The 17,237-nt window shown below is 34.0% G+C and overlaps 2 protein-coding genes across 4 annotated transcripts; one reads left to right on the forward strand and one right to left on the reverse strand.

The window, feature by feature from the left end:
* Nucleotides 1–3,354: 3,354 nt before the first annotated feature.
* LOC126732511 (tubby-like F-box protein 5) lies at nucleotides 3,355–6,386 on the forward strand. 2 transcript variants are annotated; one of them, XM_050435412.1, is made up of 5 exons: nucleotides 3,355–3,685; nucleotides 3,948–4,349; nucleotides 4,449–4,536; nucleotides 4,943–5,072; nucleotides 5,163–6,386. In XM_050435412.1, the coding sequence occupies exons 2-5, from the start codon at nucleotides 3,975–3,977 to the stop codon at nucleotides 5,833–5,835; spliced, it is 1,266 nt and encodes a 421-aa protein (XP_050291369.1). In that variant the 5' UTR covers nucleotides 3,355–3,685; nucleotides 3,948–3,974; the 3' UTR covers nucleotides 5,836–6,386. The 2 variants fall into 2 exon arrangements, with proteins under 2 accessions (XP_050291369.1, XP_050291368.1); XM_050435411.1 differs by lacking the exon at nucleotides 3,355–3,685 and adding an exon at nucleotides 3,834–3,856.
* Nucleotides 6,387–10,502: 4,116 nt separating this feature from the next.
* On the reverse strand, nucleotides 10,503–14,483 carry LOC126732512 (anaphase-promoting complex subunit 10). 2 transcript variants are annotated; one of them, XM_050435414.1, is made up of 7 exons: nucleotides 14,319–14,483; nucleotides 12,369–12,601; nucleotides 12,226–12,286; nucleotides 12,015–12,107; nucleotides 11,800–11,870; nucleotides 10,978–11,082; nucleotides 10,503–10,874 (listed from the first exon to the last, which is right to left on the reverse strand). In XM_050435414.1, exons 2-7 carry the CDS (start codon nucleotides 12,545–12,547, stop codon nucleotides 10,805–10,807), a joined length of 579 nt encoding a protein of 192 aa, XP_050291371.1. In that variant the 5' UTR covers nucleotides 12,548–12,601; nucleotides 14,319–14,483; the 3' UTR covers nucleotides 10,503–10,804. The 2 variants fall into 2 exon arrangements, with proteins under 2 accessions (XP_050291371.1, XP_050291370.1); XM_050435413.1 differs by having other exon boundaries at nucleotides 12,369–12,608; nucleotides 14,319–14,482.
* Nucleotides 14,484–17,237: the final 2,754 nt, after the last annotated feature.

The raw sequence follows: 17,237 nt of genomic DNA on the forward strand, positions 1-17,237 counted from the left end.
ATAACATAATAAATGAATATTTGAAATATTCTTTTATTATTAACTATTCATCAATTTGTAAGACTTTTGCGGTGAAATTCGTTGTATTTTTAGTATGACTTTTACTTTTTGTATTGACCAACTTGTAGGGTTTATTTAACAAAATTTTGTAATATTTATCTTTCAAGATTAAGATTATATATATATAATATTGTGCGCGCTGAAAGTGAGACTATTGGGTTTGACCTCACTTGGACTCACAACTTACTTGTAATGTGGGCTGAGAATTTCCTACTTCAGGTTGTTCTCGGCACAGAGACTCAACGTAGTTGTTCATCTCTTTCTCTCTCTGAATCACTCTCTTTTTCTATATTCTCTATTCTCTTGAGAACCTCTCAACAACCATTTCCACTTCCTTCTTCTCATATTTATAGCTCTAAATTAGTGGAGGGATCATGATTATTTTCATAGTTAATGCAATTGGGGGTCCAATATCATCAGTTATAAGTGGCTGGTTAGGTGGGAGTGGAATGTGGCGAATGTAGCCTTGGAACTTGGTTCCAACTCAAGTAGGCATGCTCGATAGCGATGTTCCTTAGGCCCTGCCGGGCATGTTATGGTGTGTTCGGACGTTAGTCTTTCTTTATTATTCGAGAATGGTTTGCTGAGCAGGAGTCAGGAGATAAAACTTGGGCCTACAGTTTGTGCATCATCAGTTATAAGTGGATGGTTAGGTGGGAGTGGAATGTGGCAAATGTGGCCTTAGAACTTGGTTCCAACTCAAGTAGGCATGCTCGACAGCGATGTTCCCTAGGCCCTGCCGGGCATGCTATGGTGTGTTCGGACGTTAGTCTTTCTTTATTATTCGGGAATGGTTTGCCGAGCGGGAGTCAGGAGATAAAACTTGGGCCTACAGTTTGTGCGGGTTGGGTAGAAAGAGATTGGGGATGTGGGCCACGCTGCTGGGCCTGAATTCAAGGCCAAAATGGAACTAGGTACCTCGGTGCCATACAAATATTATTATAATGCTATATTATTTAAAGATTTAAATGATAAGTAACTAAATTTATATTTAAATTTAACAATATATATTCTAAATCATTAAATGGATGCCTATAAAATGCTACTTAAAGGCCAAGAGCATTGTAGTTCAACTTACACTTTTTTGTAGGGTTCAAATTTATTCCCCCATCTATCTAGTTTTATATATATATATATATATATTAAGCTTTAACTAGCTGGTACCAATGCAATGCACAATAAATTTTAACATAATATGTCTTTTTAATCTTTATTATTTTTATGTAAATATGAAATTTGATTATTGTGAAAATTATCAATAGTTATTTGTAAGGATACGATTCGTAACGAACCACAACAGTGTTGGGCTCGCTCGAAAAAAGGCCCAAACAATATCATTTGTAGAGCATGGGTTTGAAAGGCTAGGCCTTGGTCACCAGACGGCGGGTTTTTCGTGATATCCGTACATGATTAAGTCATCTTCGCCCCTGGAGTCTTTCTCCTGGAGGCAGGCTGGGAGGCTCTGGTTTTTGGCCATTTTTCCCAGCCCCCTTTTTGCACACTAACTTTTACATTATATAGTCCTTATTGGTTGATCCTGGCTCTCCACTTGTTGGTCAGGCAGGTGCTCACTTCTGTACTTGTCCCATCAACTGTCCCCTCTTACTTTCTGTTAATTGCGAGGATCGAAGTTACACCGTCCAAGCGTCTTTTCTCATTAACATGATCAGGACGTTGGTCAATGCATTTAATGCGGAGGGGACGTATTTTTCTTGAACCTATTTTGTACCGTACCTCCATGTGGGCCCTATTCCACTCACATCCCCTTCAGGGGACTATTTGGGGATGGCCTTCACTAAGACGTTGCACTTCTCATCAAAGTCTTGGAGTGCCGAGGATAGGGTCGTCCCCAGCTGTTCCCCTTAACCCCTCGGCCTTTGATCATTCGTCCTCGGCACGGGCCCTGAGCCCGAATAGAGCGTGGGCCGGATCGTAAGCTCCCCGGCCCTACATTATTTATTATGATTGTGATTGTATGAGACTATATATTGTATCATTTAAAGAAAATACAATTTGCCAAGATTCTAATGGAGGTTTCATATATAGAATATTTTTTTTATATATATTATTTCTTGCTGTAATATATAAAATTGAAGATGTTTGACTTTATGATATTGTATTACATAAGTTGTTGAGGTATAGATTTGTGCAATGCATGGAAAATTTTTATCAAAATGTGATTTTTTTCTCTTTTATTTTTTTGTCTAAATATTAAATTTAATAATCTTAATAGTTGTTAATAGTCTTTATTTAGTGTCTAAATATGAAATTTAACCATTATGGTTGTAGGGATAAGGGCCCAAATTTGTATATTGGGCCTAGGGCCTTAGCCGGGGACGTTAGTTAGTCCAAGGACGGATAAACAATAGTGAGGGTGTCAATCTCATAATTCCATAAGTAAGATGCAAACAAAAAGGCAGAAAGTGGGGGGGGGTTTTCCTTCGATGTGGGACGCAAAGGTTGCAAGCATGCCTAGGTCGGCCAAGGACGTTGTCAAGCATGCCGAGGACGTTGCAAGGCATGCCGAGGACGGCCTAAGACGTTGCAAGCATGCCTAGGACGTTGCCAAGCATGCCTTAAGTACCCACAATTTTAATTACGAAAATATTTTAATAGATAGTTTACCCTTGGAATATAATTTAAACCAATTGAAAAATATATACTAATATAATAATTTTATTATTTAGTCACCAACCATGAAATGCAGCAAAAGTTTTAATAAAATATGGTTTTATCTTAAACACGATTTTCTCTCTCTTTCATTTTATATAAACATAAAATTTGATAATTATAATAATTAAATTAGACATTTATTATGATTTTGTTTGTATATGAAAAAAATTAAATATAAAATTTGATAATTATAACAGTTATTAATGGATATTTATTATGAATGTCTTTATATATGAAATTATTTATTTCACAATTTAAAGAAAATTTAACCTATCAAAATTTCAATATATAACATCCACTCCATGATATAAAAAATAAAAACACAAATATCTTATTAGACGATAAGAGAAATTATCAGTTAACTTACTAAAAATAAAATAAATTTAACTAAATTATAAAGTTAACAAAAAGTCTAACACGGTTTTACTTTTACATGAATAATCCAATCTAAGACAGAAAAAAGGTTGATTGCCTACGTGGACTAACTAACTGGGTTGAAGCAGTATGAGTAAAGCAGACCCTAGATTCCCTCCAATTAGTTTACTGTTATTATATTATAAAAAGATTAAAATAATAATAAAGCAAAAAAGAGAGCCTTGGATCCGGTTTTAAGGCAGAGAAACTGAGAAAAAGAGAGAGATTTTTGGGGTCCTCTAATCCAAAGTAAAAAGAAAAAAAGACATCTCTTAGTCTTGGTGGTGGTGGCCAGCTAGTGGTAGTGGGTGGTGGTGGTGGTGGTGGAAGAAAACTCAGCTCATGGTGCCGTAGCGATCGAGGGCTTCGCACTACCGGAGCCCCGATTTTTTATCTCTCTATCTCTGTGTGTGGATCCGGATATTCTACGGGTTTTCTCGGTGACCCGTGTAAATGATATTCGCGAAAGGCATGTTCTGGATTTTGAGCTGATTCGGTCCGATCTGTTTTGTTTGTTCTCTTTTTTGTATCTGGACAGGTTGGTTGCCTAGTTATTCTGCGATTTTTGAGTCTACATTTTCATTATTCGCTCAAGTCCACCTGTCTTTTGTTTTAAAATTGGTTCTGATTTTTTTTTTTTTTTTTTCTCTTTTTACCGTTCGAAGCCATGGCTGGTTTCGCATGTAGTTTTCGACCACATGTACTATATGTATGAAAATTTGCATTTTGTATCAATTCATTTGAGATATGATTTTGTTGCTGTCTTATAATTTTGTTTTGTATGGGTTTGCACTTTGCAGCTGAATGTGATACCTAGTAAGATTAGAATGTCGCTTAAAAGCATTGTTCGCGAGATTAAGGATGGCATGGGTGGGAGCATGTCAAGACGAGGAGGAAGTGGAGAAGGGAAACATTGGCATAGAAGGACTAGGTCGCAAATTGTTGTTGCGCCTGCGGATCAAAAAGAACCCATAGTACATTCCTTGTCCGAATCGATCAGGCAAGGTCGGTGGGCGAATTTGCCTCCTGAATTGCTCTTGGACATAATCAGGAGGGTGGAAGAGAGCGAGACCTCGTGGCCCGGTCGCGCCGTGGTTGTGTCTTGTGGCTCTGTTTGCAGGTCGTGGAGAGCAATTACTAGCGAGATTGTCAGAACTCCCGAGCAATGTGGAAGGATCACATTTCCTATCTCGTTAAAGCAGGTAAAAAAAAAAAAAGAATGAATGATCTATTCTTTGTTTTTGTTATTGTGAAAGTTTGTTTGTTTTGACTGTTTTTTTAAAATGGTTTATGAATTATAGCCTGGGCCTCGCGAGTCTCCGATACAGTGTTTTATCAAGAGGGACAGAGCCACTTCTACGTATTTTCTGTACGTCGGTCTGGTGCCATGTGAGTAATTCTCTTTTCGACTTATTCCTCAAATCAATTTGAGCTTGTGAACTTCAATTTTCCTGTTCTTGATATCTGGATTATATTTTTTGATGTTTGGGGAGTGGACATAAAGTGATTTATCATCAATTTTTCATTTACTAGTTTCCTTGTATGATTCAAAGAGAGGAGTTGATATGGCATTGCTTGTAAGTCATCCAAAATATAGGTAGAAATAATTTGTATGGGAGGGAAATTAGTGACAATGTTTTTTGATTTGTTTTTTTTTGGTGTTTCATCTCCTTTGAGGATTCTATTGTCTACGAGTATCGGCTTAATGAAGAATTAATTGAATGAATCAATTGGTGAAATAAAATTATATCAGTTCTTACAAGGTTTCTCACTTATGATATTATCAAATTGACAGCTGAAGTTGGGGGTGATAAATTGCTATTAGCAGCCAAAAAGATCAGAAGGGCAATAGGCACAGACTTTGTTATATCATTGGTTGCTGATGATTTTTCTCGGGCCAGCAATAAATATGTTGGTAAATTGAGGCAAGTCTAAGCCATTGCTCTTTGTATCTACCTCTTGCCTTTTCTTCTTCATTCATTACCCCTATAATTTAGGTGACAAAATTTTGCCAGGTCTAATTTTTTGGGTACAAAGTTCACCATATATGACAGCCAACCTCCTAGTGAAGCTGCAGTTCAACTAAATAGTCGGTCCAGTAGAAGATTTCATTCTAAGCAGGTGTCTCCAAGAGTACCAGCGTGTAACTACAGTGTAGGGACCATCTCCTACGAGCTCAATGTCCTTCGCACCAGAGGGCCAAGGAGAATGAATTGCATCATGCACTCCATACCTCTCTCATCTATTCAGGAGGACGGAAAGGCTCCAACACCAGCATCATTCATACACTCCTTTGATGAGCAATTTTCTCCCTTACCAGGTCCGAAAGGAAAGGATATAATCACAGATTTCAGCACCATAAGCCTCTCAGAGCCACGAGTTTCAGCCCAGGGCTCTGAAGAGCCACTGGTTCTTAAAAACAAGGCTCCTAGATGGCATGAGCAGCTGCAGTGCTGGTGCTTAAATTTCAGAGGGCGTGTTACAGTGGCTTCTGTTAAGAATTTCCAGCTTGTGGCAGCTGTTGATCCATCGCACAATATTTCAGCTGCAGAGCAAGAAAGGGTAATTTTACAGTTTGGAAAGATTGGAAAAGACATTTTCACTATGGATTATCGCTACCCACTCTCTGCCTTCCAAGCCTTTGCTGTCTGCTTGAGCAGCTTTGACACTAAACCTGCCTGTGAATGAAACTCATGTTGGTTGGAGATCATGATCTACATTTGCTAAATTTCTTCTCAAATTTTGGGAATATATATCTTTGCTCTTCCCTGAAGTTAATCGTGCATGGCCATTTGCAGCTGAGAATCTTGTGCAGCCAGTAGCTCTCCACCACCCCCACCCCAACCCACCCAACCATTCTCTTTCCCCCTCCCCTCTAATTTCCGTTTATTCTGGAATTTGACTTGTATGTTGTTCCATGCCTTGGCTCTACTGAAATTAAGATAAAAATAAGTTTAGTAAATTATATCCATATAGTTGAGATGTGGTTTCATGAATTGCTTTGCTTGGCTAAAATATAGATAGTAATCTAATCTGGTTTGTTGCTTACTTCTGGTTCTAACCTCGCTGTATCCGTAGTTTTGAAATCAGTTGGAAGTTAATTCATGGTCCTGCCTCTGGTTTCGCCTCAAGGTTAATTACTTCTACGCATGTATATCTTATTTGTATCGCTCTTGCCTGGACTATTTTCAATATGATATTTTCCCGTTAAATATGTTTAATTGTCATATTTTCCTAAATTGTGGTTACTCTTGTTTTGCCTTTGCTTCTCTAACACTATCGTAGATTTCCTTATTTGGCTTGTTAGTTGCTTTAAAATCAGGTCTTTATTTTGTCTTTTGTTCCTACAAACCCTTGTATCTTTGGACAAATCTTCCATGCTTCATCCTTGTCCCTGTAAATGAGAATTGAGAAAAGAATAGTTGAAAAGTATGTATTTTTGTATATTGAGCATCTAAATGGTACAGAGAGACCAATATTATTGGGTATATAGAGAGGGACGAGGGACCGAGATTCTGGCTAAAATTTTCAAACCTAGGACTTTATGGATTTCATGAGCACTTTAGTGTAATACCAGGCTAATCCCCTATGTTTGTAATAGGAGAGGCTATTCACCTCTTTAAAGTCGTGGCTGTAGAATAAAATATAAAATAAAAATGTGTGTTAAGCTATCTTAATTTGCGTTAATTAGTGATGTATGGCACCTCTTTGGGTGACACAATCTTGCTTTAGAAAACAACTTGGATTCTTGACTTATTTGCTGGTTTAGGAATTAGCATCACTCTCTATCTAAATATATTACTCTATTATTTTGTCTGGGAACGTTGGTTCCATAATGGCAAACAAGTCATACGCATCTAAAAGCTCGTTGCATTGGGATCTGATCTTAATTATTTGATTATTTTTGAGCTACTCTCTAAACTGAAATCAATGTTTAATAGGGACACGTTAAGCCCCTTGAAAACCCAGTAGAAAGAAAAGGACAGGAAATGTAAATCCTATAACCCTTTTTAGTTTCAAAAGCCCATCTTCTTGAGGCTTACGGCTCACCACATTTCTTGTTTGTGCTGATTAATCAGATCCTGAAAAATTGTGGTGCATGCTTTACAGATGAACTGGGATTCGTAGATTTCATAAGCATGAAAAATATTTCTGGTCTGTAATTTTAAGTTGGTTAGATTTGAAGCTACACAAATGCTTGAAAAGTGACTCATAACTTGTCAATTAGACTGATGGCCACTAAATATACAATCTCTAGTAGTGTATTTTGTAATTAAGCAATTTATGCACAAATAAAACATAAAGTAATTGTGCTTATTATTTAGATTTTTGCTAAAAGTTCCCTAAAGTATATTTATATTTTGAAAAAATAAAAAGATGTAATGTTTTAAAAAATTGTACATAAAAGCTAAAAGCAAAAAAATGACCAATACCAAACGAACATGACCATTTCTCTTCTTAACATACAATCTCAAGTGCATGATCAAATAAAATTGTATCATGACTTCATGTTTCTTAGGCAGTAAGCCTACATAGGCTTTGCAGCATAGCTCTTACATTAATGTGACTTTAAAATTTGACAAATTTGTGCTCACTCTCCAACCCTTTCATTTTGCCATTAATGTCTTCAATTTGAAAGCTGTTGTCCCTCTTCTTTGTTTTTGAATGTCTCCACTCTATGGATGTTTCCCGCTTCTCTTTTTTAAACATCTCTGTTTTAGCTTCTGATTTTGATGATTATGCTTGGTATTTAGAAGTCTCAATAGAATAGGCATGATGAGAGCCTAAACTAGGTACTAATTTGCTACTAAAATTGGCTTTTACGTAAGAGAGAAGGGCAAGGCAAGAAAAAGAAAATGGAAAAGAGATTCTCAAGTTTTGGTTTTCCATGATTTATGCTGATCGGTGGCCCCTAGAGTTTATCGATGTAACACCCAAAGTCAAGGACTTGTGTATTTTACAATGTTAAAAAGTCTTGATCGCCGTTTAACAGTATCGTTTAGTAATGATGGACAACGGATTTTGTTGTTTAGGCATGTATCAAGCATCCGTGATGTAAAACAGTTTCGCCTCTTAAAAGTCACAAAATTAGTATTAAAAATAATGGTTGAATTGCCAAAGCATCCATAATATAAGGGTTAGGTATATGAGTAATGTTATGGATAAACATTTTACGAACGGCTAATGTGACATGCTCCAACATTAGCTTTTAAAAATAAAAAACCACATAAGATATTAACATAACTCAAATTATTAAAAAAAAAAAAAAAAAAAAAAAAAAAAAAAAAAAAAAAAAAAACTTTTATCACTCTTAAACACAGCCTAAGGCCTTGTAGCTTGTAGCTGAATTGACACATCTTCATGTACAAAGTGCTTGGGGGTCTAAGGGGAAAAAGGTTCAAACTGTGGGATTAGCAGCATGTTGTAATTATCTTAAAAAAAAAACTCTTAAACACAGATATATCAATTTATTTCCTTTCTTCATAAATATTGTATTAAATACCAGTTTCATCACTTTAAATGTTACAAAATTTAATATCAAATGTATTGTTCTTAATTGGCATAATACTTAATTTGTTTGTTACAAAAAATTAATTCTTTGAAATAAGTAGCGGAAAGATATCAAGGTTGTATGTACTATCGATAAAACTATGCAAGAATTTTGTGTTTGGGAGGGTTTTCTAATTTTTTTTTTATTTGGACTATTAAAGGTGTTCAGGCTTTAGACCTCTTTGAGAACTTGATTATTTCATTGGATATATGTGCATTGGGTATATGTAGTCTCCTAGTCTCGCACATACCAAATAATTAATAGTTACAAGAAAGGTGGCCTAAGATGAAAGTTATAGGTTTTGAACTTAAGATCTCATGGATGATTGATCTCATAAGATCTTAGGAACCATTGCCAACCATTTGAGGTATGTGAGTCAATTATATATTGTGCATGTTAAATCACATATCGTACGCCTATGTTAAGGCTCTCCCATTTGTCATGTTTGGAGTTTTCACTTTTAATAGCTTCATATGTGATCGTTTCCTTAATTTACTTTGAATCATGTGAATTGAAAATGCAGCATTCCAAACAAGCAAATGTAACATGCCAAATTTCAACCACATTTATTTATTTTAGCAAATGTAAGATGCCAAATTTCAACCACATTTATTTATTTTACATATGTATATTGTTTATTTAAAATTTTGAATCGGTCTTAATTGTTCATACCTTTTCAATTTTTTTTTTTTTTTTTGAAATGGACAATGGGGAAGTCGATTTTATATATATATAAAAGATAGAAATTTTACTTTAACCTAATCTAAGTGTATATGTGTGTGAAGCCTTCTCCTGAAGACTTAAACCTTGGCCCTTACCCCCACACTTTACAAACATCCTATACTTGTGAAGTGACTACCGCATTAAGGATGTGCGGTGGTGGAAGTCGATTTCTTTTATTGTTCTGCATTCTCCTTGTTTTTCAATGCATTTTCCGATTTAATTTTGCATAAGAGACAAACGGTCAAAAAGTTTTCAAAAAAGTATTATTTTGCTAAACCCCCTATTATTGTGTTTTACTTTTATTAGATCCAATTGGTTCTCCCAACTTTGTAAGGCCAATTATAGAGAACAAATAGAACTTATATAAATTTGTGTTAATAAGTAATTATCCCAAAATTTTTATTATGCATATTTTTATGAAGAAGAATATAATATTAAATAAAGAATTCGATGTCACGAGTATCTTTTTTTTTTTTTTTTTTTTAATATCACTTTTGAAATAGATTTTTTTTTTCTCTTTTGTTAAAATTTTAGTCTATATAAAATTCAAATATCACTTTTGAAATATAATATATTTTTCTTCTTTCTTTTGTTAAAATTTTAGTTTATATTCAAATACGAGTTAAAGTGAAACTGCCAAAGTTTAATATATATGATAGAAAAGTTATAAATATATATATATATATATATTTTAGTGAATTTAACTTACTTCCAGTATTTTTTTAGCTAAAATCTCCTTTTGTTTTAACGAGAAACTACCACATTACCCTCTAACTAAATAAAAAATGAAGATTAAAACCCATTACCACTTGTCAGTGTTATTTAAAATAAAATGAGAGATCCAATTAAAAAAAATACTGAAGATAAACTAAACCCTATTTTAGTTTTATCCTTAGCTATGGCTCCGAACCTAAGAGAATGGATCAAACGATTACAACTGACCTTAACCTCTCTCGTGTTCATCTTTTAATTTTTTAGTTTTTAATGCTTGTATGTATGGAAAGAGTAGGAAGAGAAACGGGATAGTAATCTTTAGCTATAACTCCTCTGACTTCTGAATTCAATCCATGAAACAATAGAATGATCACCAACTTTGTCAAATACCTTGAGGTGGAAGTACAAACATAGTAGAAGAATCACTATTGACCAAAGAGTTTTGCACTTGGTGTAAAACTTGAATGCGAAGTAACAACACGAAAGTTCCATTGAATTTTCCCAAGATGTCAGGAATGTTAGGAAAAATGGCCCCTCAATTCGTGCTAAAAACAAACAATTGAAAACCCACCCAACTTTGGTATTGAGAAAATCAAATGTAACTATACATGACTAGAGATATATCCTCATGGTTATTAATATGATCGGGCTATCAACTGCATGCTTCTCTCATCTCACAAAAGAGTAGGTAATGAACTCCCTTGAAGTAAAGTGAAATGGTTGATGCGGTATAGGGTTCCTGCAATGACAAATGGTAATTTATTAACAATTAGTAATACATGATGATTAGTTAATTTATTAGCAATTAGTAATTGATAAAGAAAAAATATAAGGACACGCACGGTCGAGGGCCGTAAACTTTGATCTGCCGCACATGAGTATCCCTCCCATTCAGGTGGTTTGACAACACAGCAATTTGCAACATAAAAGTGTTGACAAAAGTTTCCCTGCCAAAAAAAAATGGTGTAAAGAAGTTCACAAGTTCACAATTCAATACAAAAATTAATGCAGACAAAAACTAACCACACAAGGATCAAAACACATCCCAATCAATTTCCTTGATCTCAAGGACGAGAAATATAAGGAATCACATGGTTAAGTCACATTGTAATCAACTGTCACTCAGCAAAGAAACTACAAATTAAGCACAAATGCATAATATACCAATGTCATTCCAAATTCCAAAATATAAAACAGGAATTGTCTCACAAATTCTGTTTTGCTTTGGCACTGTACCATGCACGTCTGGTCCAGAACATTAACAAATTACAGGTGCTTGGATAGTAGAGAGGTAATCTTCTTTTAGAGTATATTAATCATAGATGATAGCTGTTCTTGATAAGTTATGTGAACAATAAGTGATATTTCACAGGTTCTTTATCTGTCAACAGAATGTAAAAAGATAGCTAATGGGCCCTGAAAACATCCACAAGATGTTTTGAAAAGAATCTCTCATACTTTCCTATATGTAAGTTCTTCTACTAATAATTTTGTGCATAGTTGCAATGATATAAAAAAAAAAAAAAGCACTCAAAATAAGATCCATTATTCACTAGTAACTCAAAACTGTCAAAACAAGAAAAGAAATTGAAGATCAATTTGCGAGTAGTTGAAATAAAAATAGCAAAAATAGTAAATGTAAAAAAGTAGCCTCATCTGCTTACCTAGGATCATTTCCAGACAAGGACAGATATACCCAACCACTTGGCTTGACAAGTTCCACAGTTTTTATCTCCTAAAGATATTTGCAGGGAGAAGAACCACAAAACAAAAGAAAAAAAAATGTAGATTACTGCTTGTGTTAAACAGGTTCCAATTTAAATACTAGTAAAATAAATGCTTGAAGGGTATTCTTAAAAACCCAAATCAAAGAAATTACCTTCAGATTGTGGAAACCATCGCCAGCACGAATGGAGATCTTACTGGGTGTGTAGCTCTCATCAAGCTTGAAATCCACATAAAGAACAACTAACTTCATAAACAAACAACCCCATTAATTGCTATTGACCCACATACACAAACAAAGGAACTAAACAAAAAAAATTAAGATTTAAAAAAGGATTATAAAAAAGAATCTGCATATGACATACTTGAAGCTTAACTTTCTTCTGAAATTGAATATTAACCAAATGAGGTTGTGCACCATCTGATCTGAGATAAAACACAAAAAATGTAATCAGGGTTTCAAAGACAGAGAGAGAGGTTCAGTTACAGAGATTTTGTAATTAATTACTGCCAATAGGTCTCAAGGTTCTCATCACGGAGGGCAGAGACGCCATTGCCGGGCTTGCAAGAGCTTACACTCCAGGCAGCCTTTTTCCCCATTTCTCTAAGGTCATCTTCCACTATCAGCACCTGATTCCCACCAGTAACTTTCCCTTCTTCTTCTCCCTCTGACAATTCTGTCGCCATAAGCCTAACTTTTTACTTTGTTGCTATTAGTCTTTTAATAATCTCTGACGGAACCTGCAATCTATTGAGAGATCAAACATAAACCCTAAAAAATGGACCTGACCTTTGTAGCAAAGAAGCCACTTGAATGAAAACTATAATCGTCAAACTTAAGAATCTAAAATTATCTATATATGTAATAAGTTAGTAAAATAAAATTGAAATAGACTACTGGGATTAATTAGGTATTCTGCTGAGTGCTGGCTCCACTTGAAAAGGAAAGGCCTTGCAGGGTGTAAATATTGAATTTCATGTTTCGTTCAAAATTGTGTTAGAAATCACAGTTTTGTAATGTTATTTTCATCCCATGAGAACTACTAACTTAACTCCATTTCTTAATTTGCAGTTTTAAATTCCAAAACAGAATAGTTATCTAAAACAGTGTATCTAGGGCTAACTAGTTCTAGCATGGTTGTTCCTTAAAACAGTCTTTTTCATAAGGAGGAGATTGGGGGGGGATATACTAATCAAATTATCCATGTCAGATGTTCTCTTTTCTTTTATTTACTAAACATTCAGTAAGTTCTACATATAACTACTAGAGATGATAAAAGCCCAAAGGTCATTCTTATCATCACTATATTCAATTAGGCTAAAAAAGTAGCACGAATACTTATACCAGTAGAACTGAGGATAACCATCAACACATTCCAAACCAACAAGGAGATTAACACATGATTATTATAGTTAGACATTAATTCCCTTATCAGAAATATTTTCTTTTACTTTTTTCCTTCAAAATTTCACATCTCCAAAGTCATTTCAAGAAATGAACAAAGTCACACACAAACTAACTAACTATTTGATGAAAGACATATTTCGTAGGTTAAAAACTTCTAAAACACACTTTGTCAACAACTTTTTCATGAACCAGTAATCTAGTTTCTATTCTACAACAGTAAAAATTCTAAACAAACAAAACAGCAACCAAAAAAAAATTGAATGATTCCAGGCCCCAGGGTCATAAATTACAAGTAACCAAATGAAAACAAATGAACCAATCGAAATTGGCATTCACATACCAACATCTTAGTATGCACAGAGTAGATTATGTATCAACAACCCAACAACAACAACAATTAGACTCAGCCATTTACATAGTGGATGACCCAACTTATATCAATACTAGATCACTTCATAATAAAAGGACCAAATTTTACACTAGCTGTCAACTTATCGCAAGCCTCGTAAGTTTTTGGGACCGGTTTTGAACAAAACATATGACACTAAACACAGACACAATCATTAAACTAATTGTACAAAGGAAGCATATGGGTGTTTTAATAAAGATTTTAAAAACATAAATTACTCAAACACAAGCATTAAACAAAGCCTTTTCAGGCCAAAATAAAAAATAAAATAAAAATCTCAATTACTCAAACTTAGGTTCCGGATCTTACAGGAATTCCACAATCCTAACCAAATGAACCCACAAATCACAATAATCTCTCATACATTGAACTCCCCAAAGTACCAATTACAAGATATGTAAACCCCAAACAAGCCCTCAATCAAAATAGAAAAGCCCCAATATTAAATTTAGGGATTTTGGGGTTTTAGTAAAAACCCAGATGCAATCAGAAAATTTCACCAGCTCTATAGTTCATCAACATGAAAATCCTCAGACTTGAAATTAGATTCAATAAAAACACGGTTTTTAAGTTTAATGAAAACCCCAGTAATGGACATTGAAGAAACAAAGAGAAACGATATTAAAGTTTTTTTTTTTTACCTTCAACGTCTCTGATACTTTTCCCAAATACTCAAAACAAAGAGAGGGGAGTTGGTGAAGTTTGAGGAACTGAAATGTGGCAGAGAGAAGGAGAGATGAATCGGTAAAGTGAAGGGAGAAGGAGGGAAAAGAAGAGGACTGTCACTTTCAAAAATATAAGTAAAAATTGAAGGAAAATTGATTAAATAGTGCAATTTCTTTTTTAATGTCCACTGTAATTTCACGTATATTGTTACAGATCGTTACAGGCGGAATGTAAAGTAATTTCACTGCTAAGTTCAAATCAGAATTAATAATAAAAGTCTGTTTAGCATCCATTTATTTTCTTGAAATTGAAAACTTTTACTGAAAATATTATAGATAAAAGTAAAAATTAGTTAAAATAATACATTGGGCTTATGAATAGTATAAAAAGTTGCAGTGGAATCCGTGAATAGTAGCAAAAATAAGTTGAATAGAAAAATAAGCTGACTTTTTAATTTAAAGCCAAACGCACACTAAATAACCACTTATGATTTGTTGTGAAAATGTTATAGACATAACACCTTTTAGTTTTCAATGGTGTATTTAGTGGGTTAGTTATTTTTACAAATATATCTCTCTTTTATTGGATTTTGATATAAATGTCAGTGTTATCATTTAATATAATTTTTTTTTTTTCGCATCAGACAATTGTTTTTTTATCATCATACTAAAACACATTTTGGTATAGATAACAGACTTTACTAGTAGAGCTATCTGAAAATCATAAATAATGCAAAAAGTTAAATACATCTCTATTCATATACGTTAAGTTCTCCAATTAAATTAAATTAATAATAAACATCAATTTATCTACATCTGACATCACACAAACGATGTCAAACTTTAATTAACGGCAAACACATTTTTACTGTGGAAATAGTTGAGAGAAACATGCCTCCAAAGACAAACATTTTGTCCCTCTTTTTCCCACGAAACAACATATTTCAAACAAAATTTTTATCATGCAAGGAGATGGTGAGGCATGGCGACTGCAAAGCAGTTTTCACTCTTCCACTTCCATAAGAATACTAGTTTGCCGTTAGTTAGAGTTTGACACCGTTTGTGCAATGCAGATAAATTGGCCTTGTGTATTGTGGGGGGGGTCAAAAACAATAAAAAAGGTCGTGAAGCCCGTTACGAAAAATTTCTGCCTAGATATCAGAATAGCACAATTTATTTATCTAATATACGAAATGAAAACTTAACAATGGGAAACTCAAACAACTAATTTATGAAAGCAAGATTGTATTAATATTATTGGCAACCATTACACTCTTTTCCCGTGATGGTGAGAGTCAAAGATAAGAAAAATCTCTCAACTCTTCCTTTCCTTTTTTGTTCTCTCTTCCTTAGACCCTTTTTTCTCATGGCCCCTCTTTTTGCCACCCCCTATCTTTCTTATAGGATTTTTCCTTCCCTTATCCCTCCAACTAGCCTACCCTTAGTTGGATCTTTTTGGGATATTTTCCCTTCTCCTATTGGTTTCCTCTCCATTCTTATCTTAAAACAGGACTTTTGGGGGTTGTTTATATTGTTCAGGTTGTCTCATACACATTTAATGTGGTAGGGATTAAGTGGAGAACCTCTCATTAATGCAGAGGTGGCACTCTTTGTGATCTTTATCCTCTCAGGGAGTTTCCTGAGATATACTTAGGGAGAATGGTGCCTCGGATTACAAAAAGGAAATTGGTTTTCCAGGATTACTCATTTGTATTATTCGAAGTCACCCATGTTTGTTTCCTCGGATGAGATTTTAATGTTGGTGGCATATCCTAAACTTCTCGAAAATCATCTGGGGGGACACTTCCCTTTATGATTCATAGAAGTGGGTCTAGCCCGTCCTTTTTATTGTGAACTTTCAAGCCCTTTGGGCCTCAGCCCAAAACTGAATCTACTCCCCTCACATATATTAATTTAATTGGGGAATAACTAAGTTTTTGCCCTTAGGTATAAAATAGATATTCATTTTTAAATCAAATGTAATAAAAAAATATATATTATTTGATAAAATTATTTCAAAACAATAAAAGAATTTAAAAAATAAAAATAGTTAAAACATTTTAGGTAAATTGCAAATTACACCTCTAAAGTTTGGGGGTATTTGGATTTTACACTATAAAGTTTCAAAATTTGGATTTTACCCCCTAAAATTTAGGGGTGTTTGGATTTTATATTCTGAAGTTTCAGAATTTGGATTTTACCTCTTAAAGTTTTGAGGTGTTTGGATTTTTCACCCTCAAATTCTGAAACTTCAAGGGGTGAAATCCAAACACCTTTAAACTTTAGAGAGTAAAATCTAAACACTCCTAAAATTTAGGGAGTAAAATTCAAATTCTAAAACATCAGGATGTAAAATCCAAACACCCCCAAATTTCAAGGGTTAAATCTAAATTTTGAAACTTCAAAGTGTAAAATCCAAATACACCCAAACTTTAGGGGTGTAATTTGCAATTTATCCGAACTTTATTTTTTATTAATATATAAGATAAAAATTCTATTCTAGCTTAATCTAAGTGTATAAACCAGGCAAACCCAAACTTTCATCTCCAAAATGCAATTTGTTAAATTACCGACTATTCTAAAAACTTAAATTAATAGAAATTGCTAAATTTAGTCATTTAAGTTAACATAATTTGAACATTCCCCCTTACGTATTATATTAAATTACCGATGATCCCAAAAATTTAAACCAATGAAAAATAATAAATTTAATCATTTAACTAAATAATTCTAACAGTCTAGTCTTAGTTAAAGGATATGTTTGGTACTATAATAAATCATTGATTGTTCAAAAGTTTTTAATTTTTAGGAAATTGTTAAATTTAATTGTAAGGACTCGAGATGAGGCCCAAGCTCAATTAAAGTAATTATTCCTAGTACTTCTCAAGCCCCGTA

Source organism: Quercus robur, chromosome 6, assembly GCF_932294415.1.
Source record: "Quercus robur chromosome 6, dhQueRobu3.1, whole genome shotgun sequence".
In the NCBI taxonomy this organism is placed as follows: Eukaryota; Viridiplantae; Streptophyta; class Magnoliopsida; order Fagales; family Fagaceae; genus Quercus; species Quercus robur.

What these genes read in the sequence shown, in the direction of transcription:
- LOC126732512 (XM_050435414.1), bottom strand. Translation starts at nt 12,547, where the DNA reads ATGGCGACAGAATTGTCAGAGGGAGAAGAAGAAGGGAAAGTTACTGGT. An exon ending in TTGTCTGGAAATGATCCTAG is followed by an intron (nt 11,083 to 11,799) that starts GTAAGCAGATGA and finishes TTTTTTTGGCAG; the next exon opens with GGAAACTTTTGTCAACACTT. An exon ending in AAAGTTTACGGCCCTCGACC is followed by an intron (nt 10,875 to 10,977) that starts GTGCGTGTCCTT and finishes TTGTCATTGCAG; the next exon opens with GAACCCTATACCGCATCAAC.
- LOC126732511 (XM_050435412.1), top strand. Translation starts at nt 3,975, where the DNA reads ATGTCGCTTAAAAGCATTGTTCGCGAGATTAAGGATGGCATGGGTGGG. An exon ending in TTCCTATCTCGTTAAAGCAG is followed by an intron (nt 4,350 to 4,448) that starts GTAAAAAAAAAA and finishes TATGAATTATAG; the next exon opens with CCTGGGCCTCGCGAGTCTCC. An exon ending in GTACGTCGGTCTGGTGCCAT is followed by an intron (nt 4,537 to 4,942) that starts GTGAGTAATTCT and finishes TCAAATTGACAG; the next exon opens with CTGAAGTTGGGGGTGATAAA.